We start from the raw sequence: 13477 nt of genomic DNA on the forward strand, positions 1-13477 counted from the left end.
GTTTCCCAGTCAGTTATACCAAGTGCAGTTCTATTTAATCCATTTAACCATAATTTGGCTTTTCTGGTTAAAGAAAAAGGGAAGAGGATCTCCCTGATTTGGTCTTGTGTGACCCCAGCTTGCCTGATGGTATTATATTACTAACAGTAGTCTGCAATATGAAGATTTGAGTCTTCACCCTTAGCTCCACTAAATTGCTTCCTTTCTATCATCGTTATAAATTGGGGTTTAATCTCAAATTGTACCCCATCAAGAGATGGAGTGGGAGTAAGGTGTGGAAAATCTGTAAGCTTGGGTTGTGAATAATCACTAAGCTTCTTTGGAGCCGTCATCTCTGATTTTGGATATGAAGATACCTCTGAATCGCTAGAATCAGTTGGAGGATCTCAGTGATTATTATTATCACTAGAATTTGCCAGAATTTGCTTGTAAAAATTCTTATGTCTATGGAAGGATCGTTCGATCTAAGGATCGAATGGGATGTAACCTGATTTGGAACACTTGGGCATAAACAAAAAAAAACTAAAAGCAAATATGAGACTTGCCTCAAAGAACTAACGTTCTCTGAAACAAAAAGAGATAACCAAGACTACAAAAATAATCAGAAATAAAAATAAAACCGTTTCCCCGGCAACGGCGCCAAGTTTTGACAGGCTAAAGTCGTATCACCTTATCAAAAGTAATTTCTAAAACCACTAACTAATAATAGATAGGGAAGTAGGGTCGAATCCACAGGGAAACTGGTCTTTCTATTCCTAATTAATTCAAGCAATCTAACTTATCAAGTAACTAATATTTTATAATCAAAGGAAACTAAATCACCAAGATTAAGAATAAGGAGAAAATAATGAATAAAAGGTCTAGGGCATAGGTTCACCAATAAATAATATTCCAGGGTAAAACATAATAATCAATCATCAATGCATACATTAATCAGATCATAAAGGGCTTTCGCTACGTATTACAATTACACAATTAATTTACTAGCATTATACCTCATCTCTCGAATCTCGACTTAACCATTTATAAATTAACCTGCCTATTGAAACTAGACCTAAACATCAATTCTCATCTCTCGAATCTCGAATCAATATTGTCAAACTCATGCATAAAAGATCTGCGCAAATCTAGTCACAGAGCATTAAATCAATCAATAGGAAATTAATCTAGCATTGACAATTAACAATAATAAATTACCCCTTCATATTATTTATGGATCCCCACAAACCATAGAAATAGAACTACTCACACATAATTAAATCTAAACAAATCAAAGTAATAAAACAAGACATGATCAAAGGAATAAAACAAATAACTAAAATTAAGAGAAGAGAAATCGTTACCAAAGAATCTGGAATTAAGAATAGAGTTAAGAACAAAGTATATGAGAGAGAGAAACTAATTTAAAAGCTAAGTAGAGAGAGAGAATCTAAGAAAGAATTAAGAAAGAGTAAAAAGAAGATTCTAAACTCGCTTAACGGAAAAGTATTTATACTAAGCAAGAATCCTAAACTAAAACAAACTTAAACGACGCTAATCGTCTCCTAACAATAACACGCGCCCGATCGGGCGCGCCTTTTTCCATCAGGTAAAAATCGGGCGCGAGTTCAGGCGCCGACCTTGCTTCCCCCGCCCGGTCAGGCGCGCCTTCGGGCGGCAGCTCCTTTAGCCGGGCGACACTCTTGGGCCACTATTTGGACTTCGATTGGGCTTCAATTCTTCGGGCCAATCCGAATTTCCTCTTCGGGTATTGAGTACTCGGTCTAAATGCCCCGGTATCACATATATCGAGCCCTTAATCACCGGTTCGATGGCTCGAACCGGCCATGGGCTATAAATACTGGTCGTGCTTCTCCAGTGCTCGTAGTTGCTCCATAATATCACGGGAAAATGCTCCAAAAATGCAAATCCCTGCAAAAGTCAACCAAATCTACGAAAACACTAGAAAACACCAATTAGTAATAAAAGTGGCTCAAAAGAGCCAAAAACACTACTAATTATGACCAAGAGGCGGGGGTAAAATACTATATAAAATAGACATATCAAGCAACAAACATCAAAAACATACAAAAAAACCTTTGTTTTATCATTTAACAAATAAACCCAAACTGCTCTAGAATAGTCATCAACAATAGTAAAAAAAATAACGAGCTCCGCATGACAAAACATGTTTATACGGGCCCCACAAATCACAATGTATTTTCTCAAAAATTCTAGATGCTTTATTATCACTTACAGGAAAACTATCTCTAGGATGCTTAGCTCGCATACATACTTCACATCCTTTATCTAAACTAGCTTTGCTACTAATGGTGGGAAGCAACTTAACTACTTTCTTGGAAGGATGTCCCATACGACAATGCCACAGCTCCAAGTCAGACTTCGCCGCAAGAGCACTCACATGATGCACCAAATCAGTTTTGCTAAAATAATACAATCCGTCCATTCTAGCCCCCGTTTCAATCAGCTCCTTCGTTTGGTTCTGTATAACACAAATATAAGCATTAAATTGGACAATACAACTAAGGTCTCACTAAGTTGCGAAACTGAAAGTAAGTTACAACTCAAATTGGGAAAATAAAGCACCCCGGTGAGGGTGATTTTATCCGACAAACGAATAGAGCCAACAAGCTAGAGAAGCCAACACTCTTTCACCATTAGGTAACCCAACTGGACACTCAAAGCTTTTAATGTCAAAAGCCAAGTTTTTTCCCCGGTAACGTGATGAGTAGCTCCTGTGTCAATATATAATCCAAGAGGTATCATCGAACTTGCCATTCAATCGATTATCGAAAATTGTAGCATTACCCAAAAATCCCATAATCGCCTTCCACTATTCACTTGAAAATAACCGACCCGAAGCAAAAGTACCCGAGTCATCCAAGCTTGACCCACCACCAGTCACTGCATTGGCCTTCACTGGACCGCCGCGGCCACAACCAGCTAAAGATGGCCCCCCTGGCTGCCAGTACGTAGTACCATCCGGCCAACCATACTTGTCATAACACCGCTTTCTTCAAGTCATCGCTTTTTACAAAAATTGCAGAGTTTGTCAGACCAACACTTCACGGTTTCATGACCCACCTTCTTACACTTCTCACACACCGGCACCTGCCGTCAGCAGCACCACCACATGCCCTCCCTGCACCAGTCCGTACAGCAAAACCAAGGGCATGGGAGCCTTTGAGGCGTGAAATGCCCCTGACCTTCTAGCTCTTCTTGAGACACCTGCTGAAACGCCCTATTAAAAGAAGGCAGGGGATCTTGGGAAAGCAGAGCAGGCAGAATAGAAGCACACTATTCACAATATAGTCCGAGTAAAAAATTGCTAGAGACTATCCCCATCACGCCGATCAGCGTGTTGACGTCCCACACTACATGTGCACTTTCCATATTTACAAGTAATTAATGGTTCTAATTTGTCAAGTTCATCCCATAATACTGATAATTTGCTATAGTTAACGACAAAAATCATAGTTTTCGTCTTCTCACAATGATTAATATCGAACTTAATTTGTTGGATTCGAGGGTCATTAACCAAATAGCAGAAACGTTCATGTAAATCGTCCCACAATTTCTTGGCATCATCATATTCAGAAAGCATAGATCTTACCTCCGGTTCAATAGTGTTCATTAGCCAAGAAACTAGCATACATTGAATCGTAATCCAGTCATCCTTCGTACACGATGGTGCGAAGGTAGTGATACTACCATCAAGAAATCCAAACTTCCTCCGAGAAGACAACGCAATACGCGCAATATGAGACCATTTGTGGAAATTATCTAATTTGAGACCTTAATTTGTTGCAAAGCTTTTACTTTATTTGTATATTGTTTTTAATATTAAAGGCTTCTAATAATACCATTTAGTGAAAGATCAAAGATACAATACAAAACTATATAAGGTAGAAATTGTCCAACTATTTAACATTGTAAAAAATATATAGATATGGCCTGGATGTCTTTAAAAAGAGCATTAAAAAAAGAATTTCATTTGTGTTTTTATAATAAAATTTTGATTTATAATTTAAGAAATATTACCAAATAATATGTTATTAATTTTTTTAGAAAAACCTCTCTCTTCTTTGATGACTTTGACTATGACATTATTATTTTTAGTAACAAATTCTGTTTATTAGTATCATAATATAATTGTTTAGTAACACAATAGTGGGATTAGAGAGTGAGGGATAGCTCAATTAGTTAGAGTCCTCTCTCGGTTCCAGGAGAATCTAGCACCCCACCCTCTGTGGCTCTATAAAGACAAAAAAAAAAAAAAAAAAAAGAAAAAAAGAAAAAAAAGGAGAATAGTGGGATTAGGATGCATTTAATGCAATTTGACACCTAATTAAGTTTTTTCTCCTGCTCAACCTTGCATTTAGGAGCCTAAACCCATATAATTTCCTCCCAATTGTTCCTCTTTTTTTTTGGCTACTAGTGACGTGGCATTTTCTCATTGGAAAATTGTGTCTTTGATTTATGTGTAGCATCTCTTTTGACTAGAGGGTTTTTAGGAGAATGACAAATGAGAAACCTTATTTTTGATGAACTAAAATTAATTTGCAGAACTGAAATTATTTTTACTGAACTTAAATTATCTCTACTGAATTGAAATTAATTTTGTTGACTTGAAATTATTTTTGCTGAACTCAAATTAATTTTACTAATTTTCAATTATATTTCTTCTTTAAAGTTACTGAATTTTACTAAACAAAAATTATTTTTACCGAACTGAACTTTTTTTTATTGAATTGAACTTATTTTTACTAAATGTCTAAATAGGAATACTAAATATTATTTTTTGAAGGTGAAGGGAACAGGACCTAAGTGCAATTTTTATTTATTTATAATTTAAAGTTTTCTTTTTTCAATATTCTGTCTTTTACTTTGTTGGAAATCTAGAGATGGTCAATTGGAGGGATTTAATAAGCTTAGTGGTTAATTTTATCATGGGGAATGGGAAGATATTGTGAGGAAGAAGACATTCCTTATTTTGTAAGAATGTAAGATATTTTGTAAGACTTTCCATTATTACATTTTTTCATCAACCAAATAAATTATTACCCTATTTAAATGTTTCTGTAAATATCAACTACCCGCATTTTACATTTTGTCATCAACTAAACAATCACCCTACTTAAAAATTTCGATGAATATCATCTACCCACATTTTAAAGGTTAATCACACAACCACTTAATAAAAAAGTACTACCATTGTTAAATATTATTTTAACTTTTTGCATATAAAAAAACATATGATTTCAACTTTAGATACTATTTGCAAGGAATAAAAAACTTAAAAGTCGTACATAATTAATACTCCCTCCGTTTTTAAATTCTTGTTTCGCTTTTCTTTTTCGGCTGTTTTTAAATACTTGCTCTATTTTCTTATTTAAAAAACTTTCATAATATCTAATTAATTTCTCTCACTTAGTGGACTCACCATTAATCATATTTTATTAATTTCATATTCTCCCTCTTTCAATTTTTTCCACTACTTTTGTTTTTTATAATTTTTTATTATTTGTGTCAAAAATTAATTATTTTATTCTTCAACAACCCCACTACCTCTACATTTTATTACTTTCTTCAATTTCTCCTAAAACTTCGCACATGGAGAAATGGAGCAAGTATTTAAAAACGGATGGAGGTTGTTACATAAATAGTATTCCCTCCGTTTTTAAATACTTGCTCCACTTTCCTTTTCTAGCCGTTTTTAATTACTTGCTCAATTTCTTTTTTTAAATAGCTTTGGACAATATTTAATTCATTTCTCACACTTAGTGGACCCAACATAATACTCTCTCTGCTCCCATTCTTCCACTATTTTTGTTTTTTTTACCATTTTTTATTTTCTCAACTACCCCACTATTTCTATATATATTTATTGCTTTTTCTAATTTCTCCTAAAATTTCGCGCATAGAAAAATGGAGCAAGTATTTAAAAATGGAGGGAGTATATTTTCCACCGATTTCAATCAAGCACAAGATTAGGCCCATGTGAGCAAGATTGTAAAAGTACTTGATTCTCCACTGTGGTTATAAAAAGACAGCTCTCGTGTCTTTTATAAAAAGTAGCAAAATTGCAATGCAAGTCATAATCTTTATCTTGTCTTATGTTCATTAAAGTTACGTTGTTATCTGAGCTCTCGTGTTCCTCGAGTTTTGATGAAGAGAAGGACATGTAACCAAGTACAAGTGTATAATAAGTCATGTCTATTTGCATAATTTGTGTACCACAAAATTAACTAAAGATCAGATGATGATCATTTTCGAGAGCCAAAGTTTGATTGCTAATGCACTTTGTGTTTTGTTGAGCATTGTGATATTGAGGTGGCTATTGAAAGTAATAAACTTTGTTTGGTTTACTCCCAAAAGTTTAGAGAAATCGCTTCGACAACAAGGTCTTGTTGGAAACTCGTACCGGTTTTTGATCGGAGACATGAAGGAAGCCTCCCAATTGCGTACCGAAGCTATGGTGAAACCCATTCCTTTTACTCATGATTATTACCATCGTATTCAACCCTTACTCCATCGACTTCTTACCAAACCCGGTATTTCTTTTACGTATTTTTACAGCGGTCATATAAAAAATGTCTACTATATTATTTTAATTAATGATATACAATATGATTGGTTCATTATTCACTTTATAAAGTGGCCACAATTATTCTTATAATATCTACAATGCAAATATAATTTTTGAAGTTTTTAATCCAAAATAAAATAAATATTTTTCGAGAAACTATAAAAAAAGAATAAAGATTTTATAATGAAACTACAAATTTGATAAATTAAATTATTGTTAATAATACCATTTTATATGAAAAATAAAGTAATATAATAAATTAATAGGAAAAAAAAATGTCAATTGAATCACTTGTCTTATATATTATGATCCAAATATGTATAGTTGAATGAAATTGGAACATGCACAAGAGACCTTAATCGATCAACAATGCATACATGCAGGTTCAAATTGTTTCAGCTGGATGGGACCCGTGCCAACAATACTTGTTACACAGTCCGAACAAATAAAAGATGGATTCAATAGAATGAACGAATTCCGAAAATCAAAATTAAATCCACTTATTCAAACATTTTCGACTGGACTTGTAAATTATGAAGGCCATCAATGGGCTAAACACAGAAAAATTCTCACCCCTGCATTTCATCTCGATAAGCTAAAGGTATTACTCCCTTTGTCCCAATAATAATCAAGTGCTTATTTTTGTGTTTTTTTTAAAATTTTTTTTTATGTTCAATTATTCGAGTGATCAAAGATGCAAGAGGAACTTTACTTTTTTTGAACTAGATTTGTATTATGTATTAATGCTTTAGACTATGACTTTTGGTAATACATGTATTAATGCTTTATGTTGAGCCCACGAGAAAACCCACGTATGAGTGGTGTGTTGTCCCACATTGACTGAGTTTATAAGTGAGAGTTTGTATTGGGATGTGTATCCCACATTGAAGAAATAATAAAGTTGTGTCCACTTTACAAGAAATAAGAAATATTATCAAAGTCATAGTTTAACACTTTAGACTATGACTTTGGTAATATTTGTAGGGATGAAAATCCACATGAGTAATTTTGGTCTATCCTATGGGAAGCCAAACAAACTTTGCACATTCTCTAATTAATGCCCTCTTTCTTTTCAAATTAAAAAAAATTAAAAAAAAAATATTCGAGTGAAAATATGTAAGAGGGGAAGTTTTATTGTTTTTGAGGCGTCTATCTAAGATATTAAAAGGGATCGAGTTTAAATAAGTAATCACCAATATGAAAATAAAAGATGTTTTTTTTACCACTTTAGATTAAGTTAGTTCATCAAAATTTAGGTTAGTTTTGCCAAATCTAGTCATGTTCGTAACATGTATAAATTGCATACTTCGTATAATATATATGTAGGGTGATTATAAGTCTAAACTATAAACGATATATCGAAATTACTGTACATATATAACATTTGAGCTTGGTTTTAATCCGATTTACTACACTCAAATCGTGCAGCTTATGCTCCCAGCATTTTACACCAGTATCATTGAAACACTAAACAATTGGGAGAAGACAGTTTCTAAAACCGGTTCTTCGGAAATAGATGTGTGGCCGCATTTTACGAAATTAACTGCAGACGCCATTTGTCGAGCTGCATTTGGCAGTAGCTTTGAGGACGGAAGAAGAATATTTGAGCTTCTCACGGAGCAGAAGGAAGCTACATTATTATTCGTCTAATAAAATATTCTTATATCCCAGGATGGAAGTAAGCTACATTTATTCTCAATTGTTATTTACCTTTCAAGGGTTATAACTTGTAACATTTTGACAAAATTAACCAACTTTTTATCAACGACATTAGAGACTATAAAATATGGTTAGATATTAATATTTGATCATATATATGCGTTCACTAGATATTTGCCAACAAAAGGTAAGAAGAGGATGGATGAGATGAATGCCGAAATAAAAACTCTATTGAAGAAGGTAATCAACACAAGAAAGAAAACAATGGAAGCCGGAGAACCGGCCAAAGATGACTTGTTGGGGATACTCTTGGATTCAAATTCTAGAGAGGCTAAACAATTGAGTGATGGTGAGAGTGAAATAAGTAGTAAGAAGCGACTTGATCTTGCAATGAGCTTCGAAGAGGTGATCGACGAGTGCAAGTTATTCTTCTTAGCTGGCCAAGAGACTACCTCAGTGTTGCTAGCATGGACTATTGCTTTGTTAGGAAAGCACCAAGAATGGCAAACTCGAGCTCGTGAAGAGGTTCTTGCTACGTTTGGCATGAACCACCCTGACTTTGATGGCTTAAATAGTCGTTTAAAGATAGTAGGATCTTTACTCAGTTCCTCAAGCCTATTATATACTTTGACACTTTTAATTGTTCAAGTCTTAAATCTTATGCATTTTTCTTTATTTTTACCAACAATAAATTTTCTATCCATCCTCGCAAAATTGATTAAAAAAGTATTGGTGAATACTAGTACATAAATAGATTACTTAATTTGTGTGTGATTGCTCTTGTTAGGTGACAATGATATTGTATGAGGTGCTAAGGTTGTATCCGTCTATAGTTTCTACTTCAAGAAAGGTGTACGATTGTGAAACAATCTTAGGAGATTTGGTTATACCACCTGGGGTGGCAGTTTCTTTTTCAATGTTGCATGCTCATTTGGATCCCGAAGTTTGGGGTGAAGATGTCAAAGAATTCAAAGGCAACTAAGGGAATTAATTCGTACTTTCCCTTTGGTTGGGGACCTCGGATTTGTATTGGTCAAAGTTTTACACTCACTGAGGCTAAAATGGCATTGTCTATGATTTTGCAACGCTTCTCTTTTGAAATCTCACCATCATACACCCATGCTCCTACAACTTTTATAGCCCTTCAACCCCAACATGGTGTCCCTGTTATCTTTCATAAACTTTAAGCTCGTATGTAGTGTTTATTCCATTTAATTATGGAAATTTCTTCCATGTAATTTGGTATTAAAATGTTGTTTTTTTTTTTTCCAATTAATTATTGAAATTTTTTCCCTGTAATTTGGTTTTAAAATTATATCAAATTGGATGTCTTTTAAATAGAACATCATGGATGCAAACTTAATAGGTTTCAACTCGTGATGGTTATACACCCCCTCTTGTTAGGCATAATTCGAATAGTATTAGCTTAGAGAAGAAGAAATTCAAAGAAAGGTGTTGATTTTAAGTGTATGTTAGCTATTGTACGTTGAAAATATCTCCCTATTTCAACCAAGGTTTATTTACTGTATTAATAATATTTTATAGCCTCAAGCCCTCAATCACAGATCACAATCAATTAATTGAATTAGTACATACAAGTAATAATCAACATGTTTGGCTAAGAAATGCTATATCAAAAAATCGGGTCGCACACATTTTGAACTAAATTGAACTAGGCTTGGCAATCAATACATATATGGTGATAGTAATAAAACTGAATCCACTTCCAACTCGGAAAAAACTTCAACCCGATACTATTCGTCAACATTGGAAGATATAAAGATTTGACTGCCAAATAAAAATAATGCTAAGAGCATGTTTGGTAAGATTTTTTTATTTTTATTTTATCCCTAGGTTAAAAACGGATTCAATTTAACTATAGTTATGTGAGATCTTAATATCTAGTGATTGCTAAAATTTAGACTATGCCGAATAACATTTAAATATAAGGGATCTTGTTAGATTCATTGATCTTGAAATATACTTTCTTAGTATCCTTCCTAAATAACACATGTAAGTGTCCTACATTGATTATAATTATAAAGAACATTATGCATTTTTTGAGAAACATCCCCTCATTTTATATCCAGGTTTTCTCTATTTAAAATTATTTTCATTCAAATATAATTCAGAATTTCATTTTTAAATTTAAGAACATATTATTCAAGTAAAAAGAACTTAAATTGTATTATTGACACACAAAGAATATTTTAATCTATATACCTTAAAGAACATTGTTTGTAAAGATCATCAAACTCAAAGAACATATTTATCATACTCAATAAACATATTTCATTCCAATTAAAAATAAATATGGATCTCAAAAATGATAAAAAGAATACTAATCTGAAAATGAAAAACATCTTATTCAAACTCTGACTATAACAAAAAAAAAGGATAAAAAATAGAAAAATACCTTTTCTCTAAACAAAGAATTCATTAATTACATCTTTCAATTAAAAAATTCACCGGGACGATAAAATCAACTTCATAATAACATTGAATCACTTTGAAATTCAAAATTTACCATGTTTTGTCTCTCTATATAAACTCAATTATTTCTCTATTGAAAAAAAAAAAGAATTACCAAAAGTAATGAGCTCTTTCCCTAAATAATGTTACAAAGATACCTATTACAAAAGTACGTCCAACTATTTTTTTTTTAAAAAGAATTTCCCAATCTACCGTCCACCTCAGCGGTTCAGTTAGGTAATTTCCCCATCTCCGGTTTTTTTACAACACCGCTATTTGAACTAGTGGTTTCCCACCTTACATATTTAAGTAGCGGTTTCCCACCGTACATATTTTTCTCTTGTTAATGTCGCTTAAACATACTCACCAAAAATTACCTTCTCTCACTCACTCACTCACTCACTTACTCTTCCAAATCCATTCTCAATTTCCCTTCATCCTCAAACTTTTAGATGGATTTTAGATTAGGCATGGATAAATTAGGTTTGAGATTTGTTTTTTTTTTTAGTCAATTGATTTAAGGTTGTGATGCACGGAAACGACAAATTTACCTCACATACCGTCTCCGAAACGTTTCGGAAACGTATGATGTTTCGAAACTGTTCTGTGAGTTTCCTAAATATTGGATACGTCTCTTATAATTGGGAAGTTTGGAAACCCTTGGGAAACTTGATTCTCACTATAAATAGGCATTTCCCCAGCAATTAAACCCTTGATTTTACATATTTGATAATCAAGCACCTAATAATGTTCCTTTACCACCAGGAGGCTCAGATTTTGTTGTTCCTACTACATCAAGGAAAAGAAAGGAAAACCCAATCTCCAAATTATATGATGTTACTGCAAGAAATACTTTAGATTCTCTGATTGCTAGAATGTTCTTTACTGCTGGTTTGCCTTTTAATTTAGCAAGAAATCCGTATTACATGAGTGCCTTTACCTATGCTGCTAATCATAATTTGACTGGTTATATCCCACTAGGCTACAATAAGTTGAGAATTGTACAAATTCAACAAGAGAAGGAGAATATAGAGACACTAATGCAACCCATCAAAAATACATGGAGGGAGAAAGGAGTCACTATTGTTTCTGATGGTTGGAGTGACCCACAAAGAAGACCCTTAATTAATTTTATGGCTACTTCTGGATGTGGTCCAATACTTATTAAATCTGTTAATTGTTTTGGTGAGGTTAAAGACAAACATTTTATTGCTGATCTTAAGAAACAAGTAATTGATGAGGTTGGAGCTATGAATGTTGTTCAAATAATTACTGATAATGCTCCAAATTGCAAAGGTGCGGGAGAAATCATTGAGAGCAGATTTCCTTGGATCTATTGGACACCTTGTGTTGTCCATACTTTAAACCTTGCTTTGAAAAACATTTGTGCTCCAAAAAATTTAGATTCTAATCAAGAAACATATGATGAGTGTCATTGGATTACTGAAGTTCATATGAGGACGCTATTCAGGTGAAAAACTTCATTATGACTCATAGTATAAGATTGGCCATATTTAACAAATACTGTTCTTTGAAGTTACTTGTTGTGGCTGATACTCGTTTTGCTTCAATGGTTGTTATGCTTAGGAGATTTAAGCTTATTCGTCGTGCTCTTGAAACAATGGTAGTAAGAGAGGAATGGACGAGTTATAGAGAAGATGATCAAGGCAAGGCTAGGTTTGTGAAAGAAAAGGTAACAAGTGATGCATTATGGGAGAAAGTAGAGTACATTGTTGCCTTCACTGGACCTATATATGACATGATTAGGATTTGTGATACTGACAAACCAACTTTGCATTTAGTGTATGAGATGTGGGATACTATGATTGAAAAGGTGAAGCTTGAAATTATACTCATGAAGGCTTGCAACATGATCAACAATCTAACTTCTATGAAGTAGTTCTTAAAATTTTGGTATCACGTTGGGCAAAAAGCAACACCCCTCTTCATTGTTTAGCTCACTCATTAAATCCTAGGTATTTTAACTCCATTAATTACTTTAATTATTTTTTTTATCTTTGAATATTTTGTATTGTTCATAACACTATGAAATTGATTTTATTTTCAAGGTTTTATAGTGATATGTGGCTTCATGAGGATCCTGATAGAGTATCATCTCATAGTGATGCAGAAATATATGAAGGGAGGATTAAGTGTTTCAGAAAGCTTTTTCCAGATCCTCAAGATTTTAAACAGGCTATGGAAGAATTTGGGATGTTTTCTTTCAAGTCAGGACCATATACAGGTGGAGAGAACTTACATTGTAGAAGCACCATGGATCCTATACTCTGGTGGGCAAGTTTTGGTTCATCTACTCCTATTATACATGTATTGGCTTTAAGAGTTCTTGGACAACCTACTTCTTCATCATGTTGTAAACGCAATTGGAGCACATACAATTTATTCATTTACTAAGAAGAAATAAGTTAACTCCACAACGAATTGAGGATTTGGTTTATATTCATTACAATCTTCGACTTCTATCAAGAAACACAAATGAATACAAAGATGAGAAAACACGGATGTGGGATATCGGTGGTGATCAATTTGATAACATGGAAGAAGGGGGATTTCTTGAGTTTGCTGAGCTTTCTCTTGATGAACCAGAATTGGAATCTGAGTTTTGTTCGAACGACACTAATTATTAGACCAATTAGATTTTAGTACTTTTATCTTTATCATAAGCTTTTTTCAGACTTAAAAGACTAAGTATTAGTTTGTTTTTATTTCTTGCAATTAGTTATTTTATTCTAATTA

General features: G+C 33.3%; 1 protein-coding gene and 1 pseudogene across 1 annotated transcript; both read left to right on the plus strand.

The window, feature by feature from the left end:
• The first annotated feature begins 6244 nt into the window (after nucleotides 1–6244).
• Nucleotides 6245–9566, plus strand: LOC110710855 (annotated as a pseudogene).
• Nucleotides 9567–11595: 2029 nt separating this feature from the next.
• LOC110710813 lies at nucleotides 11596–13135 on the plus strand. Its single transcript, XM_021889155.1, has 3 exons — nucleotides 11596–12191; nucleotides 12308–12616; nucleotides 12790–13135. The coding sequence occupies exons 1-3, from the start codon at nucleotides 11596–11598 to the stop codon at nucleotides 13133–13135; spliced, it is 1251 nt and encodes a 416-aa protein (XP_021744847.1).
• The last annotated feature ends 342 nt before the right edge of the window (nucleotides 13136–13477 follow it).

Source organism: Chenopodium quinoa, unplaced genomic scaffold (genome assembly GCF_001683475.1).
Source record: "Chenopodium quinoa cultivar QQ74 unplaced genomic scaffold, ASM168347v1, whole genome shotgun sequence".
NCBI classification, from domain to species: domain Eukaryota; kingdom Viridiplantae; phylum Streptophyta; class Magnoliopsida; order Caryophyllales; family Amaranthaceae; genus Chenopodium; species Chenopodium quinoa.